The sequence below is a fragment of the Epinephelus fuscoguttatus genome, linkage group LG1, assembly GCF_011397635.1.
Source record: "Epinephelus fuscoguttatus linkage group LG1, E.fuscoguttatus.final_Chr_v1".
Lineage (NCBI taxonomy): Eukaryota > Metazoa > Chordata > Actinopteri > Perciformes > Serranidae > Epinephelus > Epinephelus fuscoguttatus.
In genome coordinates, this window is record NC_064752.1 from 26,788,971 (window position 1) to 26,814,286 (window position 25,316).

Below are 25,316 nucleotides of genomic sequence, written 5' to 3' on the forward strand. Positions count from 1 at the left end.
CTCACTTGTAGATGATTGCAACAATGAGAAAGTCAGTAAAAGCTAGATGTAGACATTAAGCAGATGCCACCAGTGCAGACACACCCTGAGAGACAAAAGCAAGTACTCAAAAGCAGACATTTCCCAAAAAGCTGATAATCTGATACAGCATCCTAATTGCTTCAGGCAGGAGAAACACTGAGACAAAAGGTCTGACATTCAATCCACACTCAGACACCTCCTTGAATGGGCTACAATGTTGGGAGCCAGGAATTGTCTTAAATTTTATGGGCTGTAATGTCATAGTGTGTCTAAAACGGCACTGACTGACTGTATCCCTGTGACCCGTTGCCTCGGGCAGCACCACAGAGATTCGTGGGAAATCAGCCAGCTGAATAGTCGGACGCAGGTCTTTCACAGCAGACAATGCAGGATTACACAAACTCAGCTCTCTGTCTCCAAAATGAACTGCTGACACATCGTAATCAAACTTATGGCTGCTTTGTGTCCATTGTTCACTGTGTGGAAAGTCATTTAATTTCACTGTTACGTCAAATGCTAACGAACAACTTTTTTTTTTTTTTTACCCCCAATTCATTACAAGGGATATAAAATAGCTGCTTTTATTGCAGCTGGATGATAAAAATTCCTTATAATTGAGCACAGAAATAATTTAACACAAGAATATATGTTGTTTTAAATATGTTTTCCACTCCCAATGCATGGTGACTTTAGGTGTATTTTATTTGGAAAAAAAGAAACATCTCATGTGTTGGCAGTTCAGTTATGTAACTCACCAGTGGCTGCCAGAGCGATGTAGGAGTGAACATGCCTGCGCATGTTTGGAAAGTGGTGGGGCTGAAGAAAGGGGAGAGTGTGAAGAATTGGCTCCAGGAAGTCAGAGGGTACCACAGACGCCAGACACCAGTCTAACCTGGACACCACTGCTACCTCCCACTGCTGAAACACACACATTCCTCTGAACCAATCCACCATCAAAGTGCCACTGCATGAAACTTTAATCAAGTACCCTCTGAAGCTTTGTCCACTATCTGAGGGAACTCAGATTATTTTCTCAATAAACCGTTTGGTCTACAAAACATTAGGAAACAGTGAGAAAAGCGTGTTACATTATCCTAGAGCCATAAGTGACTTCATCAACTGTCTTGTTTTGTCCAAACCAACATTTCCAAATGTAAAAATATTAAATTTACTATAATGTAAGACCAAGGACAGCAGCACATCCTCACAAAAGATAACCTAGAATTATCTCATTTTGGCATTTTTGCTTGACAAATGACTAAGACAATTTAGGGTGATGTATTGGCAGAAAGGGAATATAATATGATAAGTATGTTTTCTTTAGTGTATAATAACCTGAAAATAAGAACTGCATTTTGTTAACTAAGAATGAGCCATTTATATCTACATAGGGAGCTGGCCCTCGGCATGTTGCAGCACCATGTTTCTACAGTAGCCCAGAACAGGAACCAAACACTGGCTCTAGATAGGGCCATTCACATTTTCTCATTAGCCCATTTGCAGTCAACTTGCAGCCCTTCAGTGACCAGCGCATTGGAAAAACACTGATTTTTTTAACCTGGAAAGGAATCTAAAGCCCAGTTCAGACCAAAGATTTGCAACGAGATGAGTTTAAACAGGCATCTTTGTGCAATTCACCCTACTGTAACGCTGTAAAACCTGCCAGTTCACACCAATGCAACTAGATGAGATGGTGTATCATCTCTATGCAACAACTCTCTGTACTTACGTTATGATTTCCGGCATTTCAGGCTTATTTTGTGGCTGAATATAATTTGTAGCTTCTTAAAATATGAATGAGGATAGTGATAGTGAGACACTGGCTACAGTTGCATTTGTAGTGGTGATGAAACAGTGAAAAACATAAACAAAATGAGCATCAGATGATACATATGCCACAATAATATCAATAACCAGCACCACTTAATCAGTCAATGAGAATGTAAGTGTGAGGGGGTATAAGCACATACAGCAAGCAGCAGCAGTGACCCACTGGCACATGTGAGGACTGAACCGGAGGGCTTGGCGGGGATGGAACACCTGCCGCAGCAAGTAAACGCACCGTCTGCAGTCATTTTGACTTAACCAGCAGACTTCACTACAAGCTGATTGGCTGTTTAAACAGGTGACGTGCTTTACGCTTACGTTTTACGATTTTACCAGTGAAGCTGCAGGTGAGCTCAGATGGCCATTTCATACCGCTGCAACTTTTCTCTGAAACGTTCTAAAACGATTTTGTCTCATTGCGAATCATTGAGCTGAACTAGGCTTACAAAGTTTCAGCTGATTGCAATTTGCAGTCCTCACCACTAGCTGCCACTAAATCCCCCTAAATGCCACACACTGTTCCTTTAAATTAGTTGTGTGCAGTCCACATTGTTTATGGGCAGATGTACAGGAGCAGAGTGTGCACTTCACTATTTGACCGCTCTAAGCATAGTGATAGTCCTTAAACTCCACTTCCTGAATCTCTGCACTTCTACTATCCCAAAAAACAATGTGTAGCCCACATAAAAAAATAAAGAGTTACCAGGAGGTCTGACACTGAGATGGAGTTGTCTGTGTAGATACACAGCTTGATAGGAGTCAGGGGCACAGTCTCTCTCATTTTGGAGGCCAGGAACATACAAACACATCCCAAAAGCTGCAGGTGGGACTTTTCAATAGGGTGACGGCTCAGGTAACAGTCCAGGTAATGCACCGCCAGCGGAAACACCTCCTCCTCACACTTCTGCTCCTCACACACCTGTGAGACAAACGGCCATATGGCGTATGTACCTCAAGTCAGCTATGTTATATAACGGATTTGCATACCTGAAACATCCACACTGCCAGTATCCTCCGCATGTATGGCTGCACGTCTTTCTGGACTGTGCCGAAATAAGGAGCCACCTGGCAGCTCTTCTCCACGGCCGTCAGGTTGCGCACTGTCCTCGGGTCGCCGGTCACGGGACCGTCGCTGACCGCCCGGTGAACCACATCACTCCACATTTCGCTGACATTTATATCTCAGGGTGCACTCTGAAGCTGTCCATCCTCACAATGACCCACTCGACGAAGTTAGACACAGAAGTTTTAAATAAAGCTTCGGTAAACCATTAGCATATCAATTAACCGTTAAGCTAGCTGCTAACCGTTACCACCGCGTTAGCTACCGTTAGCTAGCTATGCTAATCGTCCTGTAAGATTCATAAACTGCCATTTCTTTTTACTGCGTCATTAAAACCAAACCAAAAACAAAGTCAGTTTAAAGTCATAGTGGCTTTTTTTCCCTAAAAATAAACTTCTATCATAAAAAATTAAAATAGGTTAAAAATGCTAGCCTTATGGTGCACGGCCTGTGCACAGAGCCTATTAACGGCCCATGGGCCACAGTTGGCCCACTTCAGGGTGCCCAGTGGCCCAGTGACCATTTTCTAATTCACAGTTTTTTATTTATTTATTTTTTTAAATAGAACGTAAGTAAGCTACCAGAGTGCATTAAAAGTATCAACATGGAACTTGATTACTAAAACAAAAAACAGGTTGAGGCTACTCGACAGATTTTGATAATAACTAGATAACAGACACCAAGATGGCGCCTGTTCCTTCCAAGAGTTGCTCATCTGGCGCATATGCCAATTTTATTTATAGCTTTTGGGTTTACTTTCATGGTATGCTACCTACCGAATTTGTGCAATAGTTTTTTTTTTCCTGCTGGCCCCACCTGTGCGTTCACACGTAGCTTACAGACTTCATGTAGTGATGACATCATGTTTTTAAAATCGCTTTTCTTGGCTTGAGGTTGTTTTATAAATATTAAACCTCTGGCTCAAAAATTCAGAATAGAAAGGTTCATGACTGACCTTGTTTGCAGTTTGAGGTGTCCCGTAAACAGTTTTACAGATGTCTCTTTTACAGAGGTGGTCTACGGGGAACACGCTTTTCGGGCAACAGGAGATTTTTTTCGCCACAATACCATAAGTGGCCACTGGGAAAAAATTGGCTGCAATGCCGAGCAAACAATTGCAAACAAGGTAATTTATGACTCTTTCTAAAATATATTTGTTATCCATGGATATTTTATAACTGTAAAACTTCCACGAAGCTTTGGAAAGCGATTTCAAAATCTGTGACATCATTATATCATCAACACTACTGCACACATTCAGTGGGCTGCATACTGCTGAAGTAAACCTGGAAACTAAAAACTTTTTTTGGTGTATGCACTATGCAAGCAACTCTACTGGAATGAATAAGCAACATCTTGGTATCCGGTATACAGGTATTACTGTTAATCTGTGGCTAAGCCCCAAAACGTTCTCAAATCCTAGAAATGCCCTTATATAAACACCTGTACTGTGCAGGGCTGCTGCAACTGGATTTCCTGCTTGGCAGAGATGAGTGAGGACAGCAAAAGTCCAAAGGTTGAAAACAGGTAATTCATTTATTATATAAAAATGTTATTTGTTTGATTATTAACTGTCCCCTGGCCTGCTGTCATTTTGCAAAAGTGGCCCCCAGGCAGATTGAGTTTCCCTACTGTAGGGTCAAGCTTTCTGGCCCAGTTATTGTCACGTCAGGGAGGCCAGAATCAGTAATGTCAACATTTTTTCTGACAGCCCCTCATCAACTAAATTTGGGCAATGAAACTGGGCCTTCTCTTGCAGTTTGGGGTAAAGCTGATGTTGAATGCAACAGTAACTCGTCTTTTATCAGTATACTTTCAATGGGCACATTCACATTGTTGTCTTATGAAGAAATGAAAAGTTGCATTAAGAATAGTTACTTGTCAGTTGTAACTGACAGGTGAGAGACGGTTAAAAATATTCCAGAAAATTTGGTTTACCAACAGTATCAACATTTATTCCCCATTTGAAGATACCAAGGCAGGCTGCAAATAGACAAACACCGCTGTTAACATGAGTTTACCATTCATCTTGTGTATTGCAGTTGGAAAAATGGAAAGAAACACATGATCCCTGACCAACTTTTTCAGGATTTACTTCCTTTTTAATCCAAATTGTTGCTCCAGAACAACAAAACTGCTTTAAACCAAATAAAATACCAGTCTGTGTATTACCAAGCAATCACTGCACTGTATCTGCAGTAAAAAAAAGCTCAGATGTTCCTCATATGAATTTACAACATCTATATCACTAGTGATGTGCATTTTCAAATGTGCAAACTCATCCGAGCAGGGAACAGAATTACAGCTCCTGAGACACTGTGATAAGACACTGCCATCTTTGAAACTGTCCATTTGTGGGTCAGGAAGAATAAAGTTAGATTAAACAATATTTTCTTCATTCTGAAGAATCCACAAATTATTTGCATCAGAGAGGGAGGAGGCGCCAGACCAGACTGATTCCTCAGTCCATTTCAACTGTAACAGGGAGCCCGACTTCAACATCCCTGCACTCTGAGTTCTGCAGTTCTCTGCGAATCTCTGCAGAGATCTGAGGGTGCGTTTGGATCCTGAGCAGCTCCAGCAGTGCCGTCTTCTGTTCGGAGGCCAGGTCAGCCTTGTAGCGCTGAGCCAGGGTGAGTAGACTCTGATGCCACAGCACAGGAAGCACACGTTTTTCATTGCGGAAGGACAGGAAGTGGGCCACCAAGGCATCTAGTACACGGAAAGGCAGGGCGTACTTCTTGTCGAGCAAGAGGCGCAGGAAAATGCTGTTGGCGCCGTTGTACTCCATCTCTGCCAACTTAAGCATTGCAGCGCTGCAAGGCATGAAAGATTTTACATGTTAGACAACTTTGACCTTACTTGGTCTGCCAACTAGTGTCACGATACCAAAATTATGACTTTAACATGAGACCTGTTTTAATGTCCTGATACCGATACTCAAACAACACGGCTGCAAAAACTCACCCATCAGGAAAAGTAACGGAATAATAATGACAGAACATGGAGCTTAAAGTTCTTTGGTACTATTCAAGTACTTTGGATTTTTTTTCCACTTTTAAGGAAATTTTGTTCTCAATAATTGTCCTTTTTAAATCTAATTCGACTAAATAGAAAATAAATAATATTAGTACTAGAAATAATTATGGACAAAAATGAACATGCCACAATTACCACTACCAGTACTGATCATGCATAAATTGATCACTTATAAACAGTGTTCTTGATCTGCGTACTTGTAAACACCTGATTTTTAGCAGCCTGCAAATTTTGGGAAAGTTACAAGTGTGAATGTTGCGCTTGCATATCAGCAAGTAAGAGTAAGCGAAAATGATAAAGCCAAATCAGGTGGTGTAAAAAGTTTTCTTGTCACAAAATAAATCACACTTGTTTGATGTAATTATGTTGTCTATCACATTTGCTAACCAGTCGCTCTTTGAATAGGTTGGCATGTCTGTCAGTGAGAGGCTTTGCAGAGTTGGACATGTTGGCCCTCTTGGTCTGCGTGGGTTAAAAACATCTTTAACGGACGAGCTTTGTGTTGTCTGTGGGGTTGCCCTGGCTGTCAGGTATGTTCCTTTGTGTGTCTGTGTTGTCATCAAGCTGTGGAAAACAACAGTTGGCACACCCAGTATGGCTGCAGCGAGTGAAAGCAGAGCGCTGCACACACACATCGCCCCGCTGCCACACACTGACGCCACACATAGGAAATATGGCTCTTTTTAAAACTGTGATTCTTAAAGTACTGGTACTAATAAAATGGGGTTTTGTACCACTTTTATTGGCAGGGTAGTGCAACCCTTTTCTGGTATTGGTACACTGTGTAACACTATAAATCATTTAAGGACACCAGGCTGAATCCTACATCTAGCAATAACATGCTGACATCTGCCTGCTAGTGTGTGTCAGTGAAAGGAAACCATACCTGGAGTGGAGCACAGGGATGGAGCACTTTGTGAGTATGCTCCCGATGATGATGGCTTCCCTAAGAGTACATGTCCCAGATTCACACAGAGGAATCAGTATACCTGTGTGACAGAGGAGGCACAAAATATTAGATAACAGACGGTGATAAACCTGACATTTAGTCAAAACACAAGGTTATTGTCTACCGGCGGTCTTAGAAGACCTCCATTTAGCCGACACTGTTGCCTTTGCCAGGTGTACAGAGCCTCAGAGAGCTGGGTATGAGAGCAGGCGGGCAGGTGTCAGGTCTGTGTAGAGCACCGGAACAAAAACACCGACACATCACAGAAAGTATGATGATAACATCCAAAATACAAGTTTCACTCTCAGTGGTTTCTGTAACATGAGAAATACTTTCACAAGTGATGCTGTGCCACTTTTTTTATGATTTCAACATGGGTTTGTTGTTTTTATTTATCATATCTAATTATGGGGTTGAGAGTAAGTTTACTGTTCCTTCAGTTTTTAATGCATCAGGGACACATGACGCGTACTTAACTGAAACAGACTCATTTTAATTCATGTGACAAAAGATTCAATATCTTGGATTCAACAAGTAAAAAAAGAAGATGTCAGTTTACAGGTTACTGCACTGGCCAGGGTGCAATTCCACATCAGACATTATATTGCACACTACATATTAAACTTAATAATTACCTACAGTATAATTCTGTGCTTCTAGTTTGCTTCTGCACGTGATTTATTTTGGAGAAACAATGATGCAACACATTATTTCAGAGCCTCCAGGTGCACTGATGACATGAGAAAACATCAAACTAAAACTCATATCATCAATTTCATTAATCAAATGTTTAATATCTTCAGTAAATTGAATGAACCCCAATAATATAAGAATTAATGGAGATCAGCAGAGGTCAGTACGCTCTCATTCACACTGTGAGTGGTGAACAGATGGTGCATTGTGAGCAATGCTGCCCCCTAGTGGTGTTGTCTCATACTGGTGGTTTTGTAAATATGGGTCACGGGATGTTTTGGGGAAAACAGTCCCATTAAACTGGGACAGTTTGTAAACACACAAGACTGACAGGATTAGGAAAAAAAAAACAAAAAAAAAAACACTGGCCGAATCGAATTCTAGACACATGAAGGATGATTTGACCCAATTAAATTTGAGTGTGTTAATTTCTGAGCTTCCAGAACCAATGGTGTTATTTACCCTATGGACACCGAGTAATCCTCCGACAGTGTCCTCAGAATAAAATTTCTAAATTTAGTGCTGAAATTAGAGACGTGACACGTCCCAGAGAGCTTATATTTTCTTCTTTGCGACAAGCTGTCAAATCCTCTCTTTCTTTCACTTTACCCACTTTTTTATTTCCAAGGGTCACTTGTGACCAGAGCTTAACACAGTGTTTACTGGACATTTAATGAAACAATAACTTGAAATGCCAAACATGTTGGCTTCTGTTTACAGGACCGCAAATATTAGGAAGTATTCTACTTTAACACAATTATATTTTACTCTCAGCTTGCCCTCTCCTACATCACACATGTATTTACCATTGAAATTTAGAATCTTGATAACAGCTGGAGGAGTGGCACTAATTAATTTAATACTTAACGGTTTAATAAAAATTTACACAAAACATAAAGTAAATTTGGAATTTTCAATCTACTTTGCATCTTTCAGCAACATTCAGATTGCTGTTAATGAAGAATCTCTCTGGACATGATCAGGATGTGCACCCTGACTGGCACAAACAGGTTACACACTACAGAGAGTCAGCGACAGATTTATCGACAATAGTTGCAGCTCTAATATTAATTTTCTCTTCTCACGGTAAAAAAGAAAACCAAGTATTCGTTGAAATGGTCTCACCTTTAAACCATGCTCCTGGTTTGAACAAGGCCTTCTTCAGAGCACTATAGAGATGAAAGTTGAGTCGCTTGTACTCCGCAATATCGTCCCGTACTCGGGGCAGCAGCACCAAGTTGTAAAACCTCTGGGCCATTCGCTCTTTCAGATTGGACGAGAAGATTCTATTAAAAAGAAAAAAACATTGTACCAGGTTGAAACATCTGTAGTAAATAAGATTAATGGCTCAATGTAAAGGCAAAAACCAAACCAATTTGGGGACTCACCTTGTTGCTTGGTACATGGCGGCTGCTGTCCAGGTCTCAGGCTCTGTCAAATAGAGAACCTGCTCCCAGTTTGCAAGTGCTGGGACAATTTTAAAAGCCTTTGGTAATTTACCACTGCGATATCTTGACAGAACCTAAAGAACAAGAACAGAAATGATAACGGTCATTTAACTTCTCACGAGGAGATCTTCACATTGACATACAGGAACTAAATGGAAACTTTTCTAACTTGAAGACAACTGATGTAACTCACCTTATTGACACCTCTGTACACTTCTATTATCCTCGGGTCGAGCTGAGGCATCGGACGCCCTGACACTTCTGACATCACTGTCCCGACCTCAGTCTGCTTCTCTGTAATCTTCTCCATGATGATATCAGCTAAAGTCCGTCTGCAAATGACAAAGAGAGAAATCACAGCTGAGCATTCACGGTAGAAACTGAGCTGATGGTGTGTGTCATTTAAATGAAATCTCTGCAGCTAGTTTCAAGATGAAGCAGGATTATGTTGCATCTTGCCTCATCGGAGGGTTTTTATTCATGAACATCTCCATGGCCTTCTCATCATCAGGGTCAACGACGACTTCGGTGTCACACACAACGTCACCGTCACCAGCACCTGCTTGCCCCAGTGCTGGCCACTCCTCATCTGAGTCTGCATCCTGAGTGTCAGGCCCTAAAATGTCAGTACAAGACAATGATGGTCAAAAATAAAGGTACACTCACATTTCACTGTCCCCATATTCACAGCCTCCTGCTGCAGTGGCCCGTGACTCTGGAATGTTCAGCCTGAAGAGCAAGACACACAGCCTTGTGGTGATTTTGCCTCTTTTGTGTTGTTGTTATTGTTGTGGTTTTGTATCTCTTTGTGGTAATTTGGTGTCTCTTTTAGGAAATGTTGTGTATTCTTTGGTCTTTTTGAGACTCTTTGAGGTCAAACTGGGCAGTACGGGTAAATTTGGGTGACATTTTGCAAGTGAAGTTCAAGGGGGCCTCTGAAACTTTGGACCCCTGAGCCTGTGCCCAGTAAGCCCCATCAGTAATCCATCCATGGCTGTCACACTTGTTGTTGTGGGCTTTTTTTGGCACTTCGGGTGTTGAAAAGTGTTTTACAAATAAAATGTATTATTATTGTTCTAGTCAAGTGATTCTCTTTGATTAAATCATGATTAAGTCGATCATCTGGAGGAGCTTTACACTAACATCTAACATATTCAACATATGTACACAATATGGATTTGTGTGATGTGTCAAAGTTTTACCTTGATCAAATATTTCCTGAGTTATAATCTTTCTGTCAGACTTAAGTTTCCAACACCAATTCTATGTATTGGTTTTTTGTAATTACTGTGTAGTTTAAGGTCCTATGCTGTATAAAGTCAGAGTTCCATGTTTTTTTTAAAAAATGTAAAGCAGATAAAGGTGCTGTATACATATTGTGAAAGTAAGTAATACTCAATACTTTTGAGTGTCTGTCGCCCTAGTCAGCCTGGTGTGTCCCGCACCATTGGCCCTTGACAGCTTTTTCGGACAATTACGCATGTTGAAATGGCACTGGCAGAGCCTGTCGGCTAGGGCTGTGACAATAACCGCATCACCGCAATACCGTGGTCACATGATGCCTACCGCGTTGAAGAGGTCATCACCGCACCAAAAAAAAAAAAGAAAAAAAAGATGCTGATTCATCATGGCGGCGGATATGGTTCCCAAGCCAAATGTTAAAAGAATACTCAGACGATTTGGGAGTTATCCCCTTTCGCTGTCATTTTCATATTGAGAAACATGATGGATATCGTTTTTGTGTCTGTACGTCCAGTGGCTGGGTCTCAGCGGTTAGCATTGGGGTCAGTACGGCCGGCGCTGTGATCCGCAGAGGGATACACCGGTGAGCAGGCACAGATGTAACTTGTAAACAAAACTCAGCTGTTTATTTAGCCTAGCGATATCTCCGGACTATAGTAGCTGCAAAGAACGACTTTGAGCACGATTTTGAGGAGTTTCTTGTAGCGGACACAGACCCAGAGCCATACCTGTTTGAGCCGGAGCATACACATGAGGAACTCCCAGGTGTTGGATGCTGAGCGGGCGAGAAGAGAGGCTGAATCCTCCGGAGTAGGAGCGGCGGAGTAGCAACAGGCCGAGGGGAGACGGAGGTCAGGGGAGGACTGGTGGTGTAGCTGCGGGGCTAGCTAACATATTCCTACGGAGGTGGAATCATTTTGCTGCACAGAATGGGATTCGGTGCTACCATCGTTGGGGAGGAAAACCGCCGCAGAGAGTGCATCACAAGGAGTGAAAACCCAGGCATACTGTCACAGCCCTCCTGTCGGCAAATGAAATCACTGATTGGCAGTTCGGCTCAGTGCACGAGAAGAGAAATGGAAGTGAGGAAAGTAAACAAAAGGGCTAAAGTCAAGATGGACTTAGGTCAAAACAAACTCATTGCATAAGGTAAGACTGTTGTTCTTTGACAATTGAGCTCTTTAGCAGAAATTTTGTGATGGTTTGCGTTACTGTTCACTGACGCATGGTATGGGACCTTTACTGCTGAACATATAGGACTACAAATTACTCACTGGAGTGTGAACTTTGCCGTTAACTTAATTATCAGTAACTGTGCCAATATGGACACTTAGAGTAGACTACTCCTATTATACCAGACTCCAATCATATATGTGTCAATGTACTGCATTTCATGTAAGAGTTAACTTTTTAAATGACATGGAAACAGTTCACATTGAGGAGGACAGACCTCCAACATTACCGAGAACAGTGACTGGTGTTTTCTTCTTCTCTGGTGCCAGGCCATATTCGGTCTGAAGCTCCTCTTGTTGAATTCGGGCCTGTTGTAAGATCTTCCGCGACAGACGCTCGTCTACGTACTTGTCTTCGTTTTCTGCCCGGCTGTCTCTGTTCTTGACTCGGCCTCGGGCACGCACCGTGTCCGCCTGCAGGATCTGGTCAGCCAGCGCCACCGCTGCCCCGCTCGTCTCTCCACCTCCGCCTCTGGACTTCTTCACTTTCGGCATCGCGGTAGTTTCACAGAAGATGTAGCGACAATACTTGTGTTTTTTGTTGGCATGTGCCACCCAAAGCCAAGAAATAACAAGCACTGTAAACACTTGTTCAACACGTGCGGATGTCCATTACAGAAGGGAAGTGACGTAATTTACGTCACGCCAAAGAACCTTTTAAACCTCGTATGGAGGTAGAGTAATGTTTCTGTTGCCATTAAACTGTTGGAATATCGGTGCAATGTGAATATCCAGCACCATTAATTGCCCAGAATGTTTTTTGGCTGTTTAACATATTAAATATTCTACTTTAACTTTACCGGAAGTCTCACTTTCCACCCGGAAGTAGTCAACCGAAAGCCAAGAAAACAATTGGAGGCAAAATATCAATGGGTGTCACTTGGTGAGATGATTACTTTATGGTTTTATCTATATCTAGAGTTTTTGTGTTGTTTGTAACGTTATTATTATAATTTATATATATATCCGTCTTCAGTATCTCGCCTCAGACATCGCAGATATATTTTGTTACTAAGCAGCGCTCCATCACTTATTCACGCGATGCTTTGCAAAATAGTGAGTAGTTACCACCTTTCATACACATGACAGTTAAAAAGCAGGTTTTACTCGGCTTCTCCGTCTTGCCTTACAGATTATGCTAGTGATTGCTAACGTGATGTGATGCTTTGTTTTTCCCGCAGTGTGTGCCAGGTGCCTGTGGCGGAGGGGAAGAGTGTGCAGCAGACAGTGGATATCCTGCACAAGAAGCTGGAGCAGCTGGGTGCTGTGAAGCAGGGCAGCTTCTGTGTAGACTGCGAGACATATCATGCAACAAATGTCAGCGGTAATATTGAATTCTCTTCCCTTTTTGGAGCATCATATTTAGCCTAATAGTTCTGATAGAGAGTCTAAGAGCATTAGACCCTCATCATAGGATGGATAGGAGATACTCCTGCAGTTTGGTTTTGCACTTCAATAAAGTCCAAGCAGCTTAGGCAAGGGCATCCTGACTTTGAGTCCATGACATTGCTCCAAAATACCTTAATCCTACATTTCTCATAATGCCACTCAGTTGCGACATTCTTTAAACCAGTGGTTCCCAACTGATGGGTCGTGGTCCAAAAGTGGATTGCGGGTCCATTCTGAATGGACCGCAAGTGACTTGCAAACATGTCAGTTTAGTAAAAAACACACTTTATTTTGAAGTACAGTGAATTTCCACTACAGAGCTTTTATTTGAAGCGCTGTTTCCAGCTGTAGAGTGAGTGACTGACGGACTCCTACTCAACAGAGACAGCACACTAGTTCAACAATATGGCCAAATGGAAGTGAGGCACTGTACCAAACTATGTGGACCTTGAACCTATGACGGAAGGAAAAATCTGGACCAGTTGGGAACTAATGCTTTAGATCCTCCTGGTGTGATAAAGTCTTACATCTTTCAAAGTCCATGTTGTCATTTTGTAATTCAGGGTTTGCATTACAACATCTGTCTCACGCCCAAGCATAAATGACCTTGAGGACATCATCAGGGTTATTTTTCCTCAAAGAAGCCCCCTCCAGAGCCACAGAGGATGATACAAATGTTAGATAGAGTGCTAATATGAACACCAAAGGGAAATACTCCTGTGAACATCCTGCATTCAAGAGTTTAACACTGACAACATATATTTGTAAGAAATGGTAAAAGAATGTTTTTCACTGTATTATATTTTAGGCATATATTAGTATAACAAGTATTAACATGCACTTTGGCAGCTTTGGACTGCTTTGAACGGCAACAGTTCATCATATTTTTAGTTTAGTTAGTTGCAGGGTACAAAATTTAGCACCATCTACCAGCCAAATGCTGGCAAATATGCATGTGGCTTGTAGATTTCCCTCACTCACCAGCCCCCCAAAAAACAATTGTTATCTATTGAGTGGTTGGTAAAATTTAAACATTCACTAGCCTTTTGGCCTGTGGACAGAAAGGTTAATTTTGCACTCCGATTTTGTATTTTTTGCATGGAAAGCATTATCCTGTAAGCAACTGCTCTGATTAAGGGGGTGATCACACAGAAATGAGACGCTGGAAAAACGGCCGTCTAAAAAGACGCTTGAACGCCGGTCAGACGCGCCGTATCATAGGAAAACAATGGTTTTACTCGCATCGCGTTTCTAGCGTTTCATCTCGGTGTGATCGAACAGATAAATGTGATGGAACAAAAAAATACAAATTACAACATGTACAAATTATATTATAAAGTATCTAGTAAGTATTTAGTTAAGCATTAATACTTCAAGACTGTGCATAAGAGCAGTCCTTGAATAAACTTCTTTACTTGATATTTCATCTGTTACAGGTCAGCCCTCCAAGCTCTTATATGTGATGCACAACTCTGAAACACCATTGAGCTGCATGGCTCTGTTTGAAGGCGGACCCTGCCTGATAGCCGACGCAAACTTTGACGTTCTCATGGTGAAGCTAAAGAGTCACTTCCAAAATGCCAAGGGCCACAAGGTGGAGTGTCGTGGTTCTAGATATCGTTACTGTGACTTCTTGATAAAAGTTGGTACTGTGACGATGAGCTCCAGTGCCAGAGGGATATCAGTGGAGGTATGTAGTTAAATGAATATTGTCAGAGTGGAAACATGACTGTGTCCCACTGTGACTGCTTTAACTCTTTGTGTACCTCCTCAGGTGGAGTACTGTCCCTGTGTGGTTCCAGGGGACTGCTGGAATCTCATCAAGGAGTTCATGCAGTCCTTCCTTGGCCCCAGCGTCCCTGAACTGCCGTCGGTGTTTGCTGCCAAGCCTGAAGGACTCTTCGCTCCATCAGACTGCGTTGACACCATGACTCAGTACCTGGAGTTGTTCAACAAACTCCGTAAACTGCAAATCCCAGGAAGTAACGTGCGTTGAGTTGTCAGTGGCAATGGAAAGAACTATTTTGTTTATGTTTGTGTTGTTGTTGCTTTACTTCTGGTCCTATGGAGCAGCATGTTATCCTGGCATTTTTCAAAGCCTGTGTTTTTTTATTCCCATTTGTGGAGCCTCCACATTGCATTACACCTCACTATTTGATGAAAGAATTTTGAATTAAAGAGACTTAATGGAGAACATAAGCTGTGATTTTCCTTTTAAAATCATACACACAAACTTCAAATGTCCTCTTGATGGGGTTGTAACCTCTTCTGGAGAGACATCTTCAGCTGGTGACTAAAGGCCTTTGTTTAATTAATAAATGGAAGTTTTAAACAGAAGAGCTGTATTGAAGTATGCACAAGGACATCTCTTGTGTGCCTCTGCGGTGACCTGCACATCTCAATCCCCCAATGGTATACATTCAATCAACTTTTTCATGGGAGAGATTTTGATTTATAAGTTTATTAAAGTGCAGGTAACATGAATGACTCAGGTCTCCATTCAGGTTAAATTGCCTCTTAAGCCATACTAGTGAGCAGCATGCACAATACAGAGGTGCTGCTAATAACTTTAACAGGGGCTCTGCTCTATTCAAGTGTCCCGGTGAACTATGACAGCAGCTAAATGGAATTAAATAAATGTGAATTTTATTATTCATTCCAGAGCTTTTCCTGCTGTGACATGTCAAAATGTGTCCGTGAAAAAGAAAGAGTAAGATGTCAATGAAGTCAAGTTTGTGAATGCACATGTAGTTTTAGAAATTGAAGAAAGTTTAAAATGCTGCTTTTATTCTTACACATCAATAATAAGGCTTATAGCAAAGTATGTTTACATTGTCTTACTGCTACTGCAACTGAAGGATGTAAATATTTCCTCAGCCTCTGGTGCTTGACAGTTTAAAGTGTCCTGTAGTGAGGATTAGCAGGAAAGAAAGTATTATTAATTTAAAATATCTGTGCAGAAACACACAAGATGACTTGTATGATGTGTCTACAAAGTACTGAATAATGCATCTGAAAGTTTCATGTCACACATACTGTCAGAATGAGTCATCAAGTAAAAACTACAATAAATGGTGGTAATCTGAGGGCTTTACACACCCAGTGCATATTTTTCCAAATAGCAGCCTGGTGCTACTACTACTACTTACTACTTGGCACTGGTTTCACCCTGTGTGAACTCAAATCACAATTATTTGCAGCCATAGAGGCCCCAAGTCTGGATTTTGAAGTCCAACCCCAGCTCCAGCTAATACTGTGCTTTAGAGCTACACATCCCCTCATGCATTTTATCAGATTACCACGAACCAGCTGACACATGGTGAACACGGGGCTTTCGGGGACATTGGGGTCAGGGGCTTCGGGTGCAGTTGTCCTCTGTGCCCGGTGTGCGGTCTAGCCTCGGTTATTGTTCCATGTGGCCTCGGTGGGTGGACGGACGGACGGTCCATCCTGCTGCCTGTTGTTCAGCCGCTCCGCCAATGAGAGCCGGGCTGCCGCTCAGCCCCGGTCCAATGAGAGCAGCAGGGTCTGGGCTCGGATCGAGAGTTGGGTTGTTCAATCTGTGAGAGGAGGACAACAACCAGCTCTGAGTGTACCGGATGGATGGATGTTGGCGATGGTAACGTTACCCAGCTTTTCCGTTATCAGATGTTACAAATGTAGTAACGAGCGCAGATGAGGCCCCGGCGTTAACGCGCGCTCCGTTAACCGGCTTTCTGTGATGAAAGTCACCGGGGAGTTTTTAAACCGTTAGCGGCGCAGTTCGCTAGCGAGCTAAGCCGTGCGGTGTTAAGACTTAGTTAACGTTAGCGACCAACAACAACCGTTAGGTTAACTTCGATTGTCCTCGGGAAACGCGTTAGCCGCGTAGCTAGCGGTAGCCACCGTGGCAAGCTAATATCATAAATGTTAGCCACTTGGTGCCAAGCGAATTATCTGTGTTTAACAAAGTATATTATTAGGTAAGACAGCGAAAGGCTAGGCACCGCTAAGCCCGAGCGGAGCCGCCGTAGCTAGCGGTTAGCGGTGTTAGCTAACTTATGGCTCGCGGAGCTCCCTCAGAGCAACAAAGTTGGTGGATGTTCCTGGAGAGTGGCTCTCTGACTGCTCTTTGTTCTGGCTGAACATGGTGATGGTGGGGTAGCTTAGCATGGCGTGAAGAGCCAGCCAGTCTGGTCCGGGCGACAGGCTTTAAAACACGGACACATAACGACACAGATGGGTTATTGTAACATTTGTGAATATCAGCGGCTCATGCGTTAATAGACACTTGAATAGCACAGCGGCAATAGCACAACACAACATAGCAGGATTTGGGTATGCAGCCGACGAGAAACCAGTTGCACCGGCTTGCAGGTTAACGGTGCCTTTTCGTGCAGATTGTAGTTTTAAAAGTAGTGCATGATTTACACAAAGAGAAAAGCAGAAAGGATGGTGTCGCACAGCGCTGGTTCCGGTGAGGCAGACAATTACATGGATTAACCACAATTAAATGGACAGACAGCCATTCTCCCTCATGTCAACATCTGTGCCTGTAGGTCTCACAGTTTAAAAGCTTTATATATTCTATCTATGGGAATAGGCACCATTTATTATGTTGCAATGAGAGGGGCATATTTTAATGAACATCAGACTGAATCATTACTAGCACATGTATAACAACGACATAACAAATATACTGTATTTTCCACATAACACCTGCACTCTGCTTTATTTCAATGTCAAAGGTTGTCAGTGATCCATACTGTTTATCCAAGGTACTGTCAGGTCAAGTTTACTTATCTAGCCTGATTTACATACACTGACTCAATGGACATTACAGGCCCACAATATAATTACTAAACTACCCAGCACAGGCTCACTGTGGCGTGAAGAAAAAAACCTCTTTTAATAAAAATCACACAAGAAAGGGAAGGTAGCGTACGATTTGTCTGTGCCAAGTCTCGCATTCATCAAGTGGTTTTTACACACAGTGTTTATCCTTTTTTACATATTACCGCAAAATCACAGTCAAACTGTGACATCCCAAGTTTGCAGTCAGTTCTCAGGATCTTGTACATTTTAAAATTAATTGTAATGATTATTAAATGTTTGCAAACAGGACATTTTCAAAACTTTTCGTTCACATTAGAAACCCCATGTTTTCACTGCCGTAAAGGATCTAATATTATCTCAAACTAACGGATCCTTTAAAAGTCCAGTGTGTAAGATTAATGCCAGGTTCACACTACACCATATCAGCCCGATTATAGCCCAGTAGCCTAGTCCAACAGCGTTGGACGATGTCAGCTGAACGACAATGAGTGTTGTATGAGATAATCCATCGTTGCATCACATGTAGTGTGTCCTAGTAGATGACAACAAATGCTGTGTCTGGGGCAGAAAGTCTAGCATGTTTGATTTTCTTTATATTGTTCACCACTTCTCTGGTCACAGCAGTCACTTTAGGAACACAGCTATCTGAGTAAAAAGGCAAAAAAAATAATGGCATTTTACAGCAGAGGCACTTGAGCAACCTGCTGAGTACTGCCATTAGCGTCAAGCGAGGACACGTCGTCCAGGTTACGGCATGATTTTATGACCCCACAACCACCTAATTTGACATAGTGACTGAACACACAAAAATGTTGTGTAGTGTGAAACCGGCATGCGAGGGAAATATCAGCAAAAATTGAATATAATCTAGGGTTTTCTTTTGTGTATAATCACCTGTCTTTTATTACCTTAGAATGAGTCATTTATGTCTACATGTGGGGCAGGTCTCTTCCACAGTGTTCACCATGTTGTTTCTATCTACAGTAGCCCAGAATGGACAAACCTAGCACTGGCTCTAGATAGAGCCTGTAGCTTTTTTGCACATAGGGAAAGTTTTAGTTGGGTGCAGTCTGCAACCTCAGCCCCTAGATGCCACTAAATTCCATAAACTAGACCTTTAAAGTGTTTGGATACTTCTTAAATGCTGGGTATTGTTGAGGTGGAGAGAGGTTGTTTTGTGGTGACCAAACCTCATAGGAAATGTCTTGTTTGTAAATTGTTAGTTTGTAGTTATTGGTGTTCCTAGTTTTGGTCTCGCTATTTCATTGAAATTTGTTAGAGATAAGATGCAGCTTTGGTTTAATTAATCAGAGTCTTGATGCAACTATGCACTATTAATTTGATTTCATCCCTGTTTCTCAGAATGTTTCTGTCGGTGACAGTGGTGATGGTGGACATGGGTGATCAAGCCGAACGTTGCTGTTGAGTTCTCTGCAGATGTTGTGATGTATTGTCTCAAACCTGATAAAGCAAACTGCTTTCATAGTGAGTAAACCTTTTCAATTTATGTCATTTTTCTGTACAGTACAGCCTGTGTGTGAACAATAATTAGATTATTTCTAATCTCACTTTTTTTTCTGTGAATCTCACCTCAGAATGAGTTGCTGCTTGGTTACAGGACGTGTGTCCTATCACTGAGGCCACATGTGTATGGGGAGAGATGGATCGCTGTAAGCACGTGGGACGCCTTCGTCTGGGCCACGACCATTCCATCCTCAATCCACAAAAATGGCACTGTGTGGACTGCAGCACCACCGATTCGGTGTGGGCCTGCCTCAAGTGCTCCCACGTGGCCTGTGGACGTTTCATGGAGGAGCACTCACTCAAACACTTTCAGGAGTCACACCACCCACTGGCTATGGAGGTGCGTGAGCTGGATGTCTTCTGTTTTGCCTGTGGAGACTATGTACTCAATGATAACGCAGAGGGAGACCTCAAACTTCTCAGAGGGGCGCTCTCTACCGTTCGCAGCCCAGGTAGACGCTCACTACGCTCCTCGACTGGGGGGGACTGCGCTCCCTGGGTTGGGGAAGGTGGGCCACAGCCTGCCATGCAGCTGGCCTTGCGTCACAGGAGGAGAGCACTTCTTGGGAAGATGCTTCGGACGTGGATGGGTAAACATCAGGAGCTGCAGACTGAGCGTAAAGAGAAACTTGAGGAAGCTAGAAGACAAAAGAAAGAGGTTAAAAGGAGACTAATGGAAGAGCTTGGCAACGTCCCTCCCAGAAAGAGTGCTAGGCTTCTTACTCAGGCGCCACGTTCAACCATCACACTCATTCCTCGCAAATTTCGCGACCCTCCAGAACGCCTACCTCCTCCTCCACCTCCTCCCAAGAAGCCTTCCCTTCTAACCCTGTCCCGTAAGGCTCCTCAGAATGGCAGAGCTGCCAAACTGAGGAGGTACTACTCCACACACGCGGTAACCCGCCGGAGACTGGCTCCAGGTGTCACTGGTCTGCGCAATTTGGGGAACACGTGCTACATGAACTCTATATTGCAAGTGCTGAGCCACCTGCAGAAATTCAGGGAGTGTTTTCTCACTTTGGACCTGTGTGAGACTGAGGAGCTGCTGGCCAAGACCAATCACTCCCAGGGGGTGAAGGGTGTGACAGGAGGTGTAGTCAGCAGTGGGAACACAGCACTGTCAGGATGCCCTCTTGGACGCATGGGGAAGGCGGGCAGTTGGAATTTGCCCATGGGTAAAAAAGAAAGTGTCCCACCTGCCCCACAGGCTTCAGAGTTGGTCCAGCCCAAGGAGCCTCGCTGCTCCACCCGCCAGCAGATGTCTCTTTGCCATGAGTTACATACACTTTTCAGGGTCATGTGGTCAGGCCGGTGGTCTTTAGTGTCTCCATTCGCCATGCTGCACTCCGTGTGGAACCTCATCCCAGCTTTTCGTGGGTACGACCAGCAGGACGCCCAGGAGTTCTTGTGTGAGCTGCTGGACAAGGTGCAGCAGGAGCTGGACACAGAGGGGTCCAAACGCAGGATAGTTATCCCCATCACAAAGAGGAAACTGTCCAAGCAAGTGCTAAAGGTTCTCAACACCATATTTCATGGGCAGCTACTCAGCCAGGTGAGACATCAGATATAGGCTCATATAAACACTTCATAGTATGATTACTGTGTCCCAAACCTGCCTTTAAACTCTTAACAGTGAAAGAGTGAGGGCAAAAAAGTGTTCCTTTGTGATATATTTGCTAATAATATTAATTAATTCTCTCCCTAAAACAGTGATCAATTTTTAAAACACTCTAATACTCAGATATTTTGTGATGTTTTATCTCAATGTGTTGTCTTTAGAGATTCATTTAATGTCTAAAATTAAGATTAAGACTTGGTGTCATCAATAGACATCACAAATTCTTACCACTGGAGTCCTCACCTCTTCTTCTCTCCTCGCTGTGTGTGTGTTTTTTTTAGGTGACGTGTCTGTCCTGTAAGCACAAGTCTAACACGGTTGAGCCGTTCTGGGATTTGTCTTTGGAGTTTCCAGAGCGATACCACAGCATAGACAAAGGCTCAGGCTCCACAGCTTACCAGCGCAGCTGCACCCTCACTGAGATGCTGTCCAAGTTTACGGAAATGGAGGCTCTCGAAGGCAGCATTTACGCCTGCAACCACTGCAACAGTGAGTATAATGTTTCATACCATTCAAAGCAAAGGCAGCAGGTTTATTTAAAAAAAAACAAAAAAAAAAAAACCTACAGCTTGAGTTGGGTAATTGGACAATTTAACATAATTTAATGCATGTAGCGTTTGATTTTAAAACCTGATTCTGTCTTTTAAGCTTTGCATACCAATTGAGCAAAATCCATGTCTGACAAGCAGCTTTGTTAATAATGCTCTGTTACACATACTTGTGCAAATAAAATTCCGTCACAAAAGGAAATTGGAAATTGGACTGCAGAGGACACTGGTGCCTGGAGAAATTTAGTTTGAATGGCATGTATTTAAATAAAAAACTTTTATGTAAATGAGTAAATGCACAACATAGTTTTCATAGTTGAAAATGAATTCAGTTTTGATTGACAGGCCGCGCCATCAGCAGTGTGCCAGCACACACTCTCGTGACCAAGTGACCGAGGACAATGACTCACTGATGGAGTGAGGAGTGTTAGCTCACTGTTGACAGGAGGCTGTGACTTTACAACTAGGAAAGCAGCCCTTCAGGAAGCGCCACAGAATGTTTATCTGTTTGTAAAGCCTGTTAATAGTAAGCAAGTGTGGCACCTCTGCACTAAAACAAAGCCTCATGTCAGTGATGTGAATTTGAACTGATTTGCAGATTTATTAACCAGCTCCTTGTTTCATGCTTTGTCAGAAAGAAGACGGAAATCATCCCACAAACCCTTAGTTCTGTCAGAGGCACGTAAGCAGCTTCTGATCTACCGTTTACCTCAGGTTCTACGGCTGCACCTCAAACGCTTCAGGCAAGTTTCTCTACAGACTGATTTCCTTATCAGGTTTACTGCAAATCCAATAACTTAAAAACAGTTTAAGGGACCCAGACTTGTTTATTTTTTTTATTTTTTTTTTTTTTGTAGCTGAAATCAGAATGTTTGAGTACAAGAGCATTTATGTTCGTCATAATGTTTGTAAGGTCGTGTTTACACCTGGTACTAACGTGTCCTGGGTGATCAGATCACAACTGCACAGCTCTAAGTACGTCTTGAAATCCAGTTGCTCAGACCATTCAGTGGTCGGGGCCGCATATGGCCACAGTCTTTCAGCAGTGTGAACGTTAATGTGTTCTGGGCCACACTGAACGACTGCCATCTCAGCTGACATCCTTGCTTATCTGAAGCTCCGCCGTTAGACAGACACAGAGCTGCAGGAACGTCTCAGGAGTCACTCTCCTCCCGGCGAACAGTTAGTCAGCACGAGCTAATACAACAGCAGCTGTTAAACAGTCCCAACAAACTCCCGCCATCACCAATACAGCTCAGCTCTGTTGTTAAACCCGTTAATAGCAGTTATGTAACATTAGTTGTGTGATGTTAACAGTTAGCCCTGTTAATGTGCGTGTGCAGCCATTGGACGGAGCTGACCCTCCTGCAACAGTAGTCTCCTGGCGGCTCTTGTCTCATGATAAATGGAGAGAATGAGAGCAGGACAAGGACAGGCTGCAAATCAATATGCTGCATGCTGCAGAGTTTACTCATTCATTCATTCATTCATTCATCTTCTAACCGCTTCATCCTCTTGAGGGTCGCAGGGAGGCTGGAGCCTATCCCAGCTGACATTGGGCGAGAGGCAGGGTACACCCTGGACAGGTCACCAGACTATCACAGGGCTGACACATAGAGACAAACAACCATTCACACTATGGTCAATTTAGAGTCACCAATTAACTTGCATGTCTTTGGACTGTGGGAGGAAGCCAGAGCACCCAGAGGAAACCCACGCTGACACTGGGAGAACATGCAAACTCTGCACAGAAAGCGCACACGATTTTTGGCTTTTTTCTGTACGTACATCTTTAGGGTGGAGCTTAAGCATTGTTGTATAAATGAAACCCCAGGTGTCAACAGACAGACTTAGAGTGGTCCACATGTGATCGCATCACCCAAGACGCATGTTAATACCAGATGTAAACATGCTCCTAGTCCTTGTGAGGCTAATTTGTCCCTGTTGTACGGCAGATGGTCGGGGCGGAACCATAGGGAGAAAATCGGCGTCCATGTGGCCTTTGACCAGATTCTGAACATCAAACCATACTGCTGCACAGGCTCAGGTCACTCTGTCCACAGAGGAGGCTACACCTACGATCTGTCTGCTGTTGTTATGCATCATGGTAAAGGCTTTGGCTCAGGGCACTACACCGCATACTGCTACAATACAGAAGGAGGTGAGGACGCCGATCAATTCAGATCAATCTGTGACGTCCTGTTGTTCGTTCGTTAACCTTTGTCTTTGCATCCTCAGGTTTCTGGGTCCACTGTAATGACTCTGAGATGAAGGTTTGCAGCGTGGAGGAAGTGTGCAACACTCAGGCCTATATTCTCTTCTATACCCAGAGGTCTGCCTAGGTACCTCTCGCTGTGATGTCGACCTGTATGTGGCAACTAACGGCTGCATTTATGAAAACGTTCTCCAATGTTTTCCCAGATGTCATTAAAACAATCAGTTTGAAATGATTTACTAAAAAAAGATGGCAACGGGGGCAGTAGGACAGCCACAATCATGAGTCGAGGTGAAAATTTTAGCAGCATAATCCAGATGAGAGGGACGATAATGAAGGTACACACACTGTAATGTTGCCAAGGTAAATTTAAAGAAAATAATTTTGATTAAAGTGTTGTCACGGATGGATTTGGATTATGTTTGATTTCACAAAAAGAAAAACCTTTTCATAAATGAGGCCACGGGTTTCTCAGCCTGTGGGACCAGCATATCGGTTAATGGCCTGAAGACTGTGGGAGCAGGTCCGCCTCCGTCCTGCTGAACACCAAGATGTGTGTCCGTGTTTTTAAAAACAATCAGGCTCATGTCTGTTGAGTCTGGAACCAACCAGGCGCTCTCCTGAAACAGCATTTTACATTCAAAGGTGACACAGAGTCTGGATTTTAGAGCATTTTTATCACATTAATGTTGTTAATGTGCATCTTATATATGACTGTACATCTGATTGGCAGTGCACTACATATTATAAGAGGTACATCTTCCAACATCATTGTGTAGTTCCACTTGAATGAAATGAATCCAGCGACTGAAGTCCAGACTCTGTGTCGCCTCCTGTTCAGCTTTTTTGATTATCGTGAAATGTCAGTTATGGAAACTTTTAATACTCATCCCTGTGTCATTTGTACGTCATCATGTCCTCTCCTCAACTGTACTGCTGTGACTGGATACTGTGTCTTAGGCTCGAGGCTCGGGACGTCCGGCCTGCACTCTCAGTGAACAGGAATAGTTTTTGTTTTAGTTTCTTTTGTAGTCATTCTATGTTTCACTTTCACGAAAACACTTGATCGACGATGAGTGACGGAAAGCTGCACTTTTGAGGAGGGGCTAATATTGTTGGTCCTATCTTTGTGATTGTTCATCTTTTAGCTCCTGTATCTTGTTTAAATGGCAGCTCCCCCTGTGGTGTAACGGTTAGAGTAGTCTGAGCCCGGGTCAGAGACACTGCTCCTGTGATTTACTTGCAGGAGATGGAAAGCGAGTGAAAGGGCAGACAGCGATACAGAAGAATGTGTTGGGGTACCCATTTTGAGTTGAGCACCTGAAAGCAATATATTGTACATCTTGCATCTTGACAGGAAATTGAGATAAAATCAGGAATTCTTCTGCTTGTTATACAACGTTTTTTTCTACTCTGCTGTTTCTATCAAGGTCTTTAGAATTTGCTAGGTAATCAAGAAAAACTGTTGTGTTTGATACGAGTCGAACGCAAGATACATTTGTGAACTCTATGTAAAAGTTGGAACAATCTAATGACGATGAATGTCTTACTTTTTAGTGGTCAGGTGTGGCCATGCCACCGGCTCTGATCCCCTTGAGTTCTGTCTTGTACTGTAAGAATACCTGTCATAAATGTAATGGTCATATGGGTTTTGCCTGACGGTAATTATTAAAAAGACAAAACAAATTTGAAA

General features: G+C 42.9%; 4 protein-coding genes across 9 annotated transcripts in view; 2 read left to right on the top strand and 2 right to left on the bottom strand.

The window, feature by feature from the left end:
- ccnd3 (cyclin D3) overlaps window positions 1-4,179 on the bottom strand; it is a 6,202-nt gene extending 2,023 nt beyond the window's left edge. The window contains exons 1-4 of one of the 2 annotated variants that reach the window (XM_049603834.1): window positions 3,688-4,179; window positions 2,836-3,071; window positions 2,552-2,767; window positions 777-939 (exon numbers count right to left, since the gene is read on the bottom strand). In XM_049603834.1, coding sequence (XP_049459791.1) covers window positions 777-939; window positions 2,552-2,767; window positions 2,836-3,012 — 556 coding nt within the window. In that variant the 5' untranslated portion in view covers window positions 3,013-3,071; window positions 3,688-4,179. Of the gene's footprint in view, window positions 1-776; window positions 940-2,551; window positions 2,768-2,835; window positions 3,591-3,687 lie in introns of those variants that run through there. The other variant, XM_049603919.1, reaches the window with a different exon arrangement.
- Window positions 2,648-15,217, top strand: med20 (mediator complex subunit 20). Of its 3 annotated transcripts, none has more exons than XM_049604130.1 (5): window positions 2,648-2,713; window positions 4,368-4,438; window positions 12,696-12,838; window positions 14,340-14,593; window positions 14,678-15,217. In XM_049604130.1, exons 2-5 carry the CDS (start codon window positions 4,401-4,403, stop codon window positions 14,897-14,899), a joined length of 657 nt encoding a protein of 218 aa, XP_049460087.1. In that variant the 5' UTR covers window positions 2,648-2,713; window positions 4,368-4,400; the 3' UTR covers window positions 14,900-15,217. The 3 variants fall into 3 exon arrangements, with proteins under 3 accessions (XP_049460087.1, XP_049460000.1, XP_049460154.1); XM_049604043.1 differs by lacking the exon at window positions 2,648-2,713 and adding an exon at window positions 4,028-4,037 and having other exon boundaries at window positions 14,678-15,213; XM_049604197.1 differs by lacking the exons at window positions 2,648-2,713; window positions 4,368-4,438 and adding an exon at window positions 12,369-12,397 and having other exon boundaries at window positions 14,678-15,210.
- bysl (bystin-like) lies at window positions 4,989-12,153 on the bottom strand. 2 transcript variants are annotated; one of them, XM_049603719.1, is made up of 7 exons: window positions 11,745-12,153; window positions 9,500-9,656; window positions 9,234-9,372; window positions 8,981-9,114; window positions 8,718-8,878; window positions 6,837-6,939; window positions 4,989-5,727 (listed from the first exon to the last, which is right to left on the bottom strand). In XM_049603719.1, the coding sequence occupies exons 1-7, from the start codon at window positions 12,007-12,009 to the stop codon at window positions 5,373-5,375; spliced, it is 1,314 nt and encodes a 437-aa protein (XP_049459676.1). In that variant the 5' UTR covers window positions 12,010-12,153; the 3' UTR covers window positions 4,989-5,372. The 2 variants fall into 2 exon arrangements, with proteins under 2 accessions (XP_049459676.1, XP_049459590.1); XM_049603633.1 differs by having other exon boundaries at window positions 11,733-12,153.
- Window positions 15,218-16,241: 1,024 nt separating the features above from the next.
- Window positions 16,242-25,316, top strand: usp49 (ubiquitin specific peptidase 49). 2 transcript variants are annotated; one of them, XM_049584997.1, is made up of 7 exons: window positions 16,242-16,522; window positions 19,081-19,203; window positions 19,314-20,794; window positions 21,142-21,349; window positions 22,043-22,151; window positions 23,364-23,569; window positions 23,647-25,316. In XM_049584997.1, the coding sequence occupies exons 3-7, from the start codon at window positions 19,379-19,381 to the stop codon at window positions 23,748-23,750; spliced, it is 2,043 nt and encodes a 680-aa protein (XP_049440954.1). In that variant the 5' UTR covers window positions 16,242-16,522; window positions 19,081-19,203; window positions 19,314-19,378; the 3' UTR covers window positions 23,751-25,316. The 2 variants fall into 2 exon arrangements, with proteins under 2 accessions (XP_049440954.1, XP_049440955.1); XM_049584998.1 differs by lacking the exon at window positions 16,242-16,522 and adding an exon at window positions 16,600-17,437.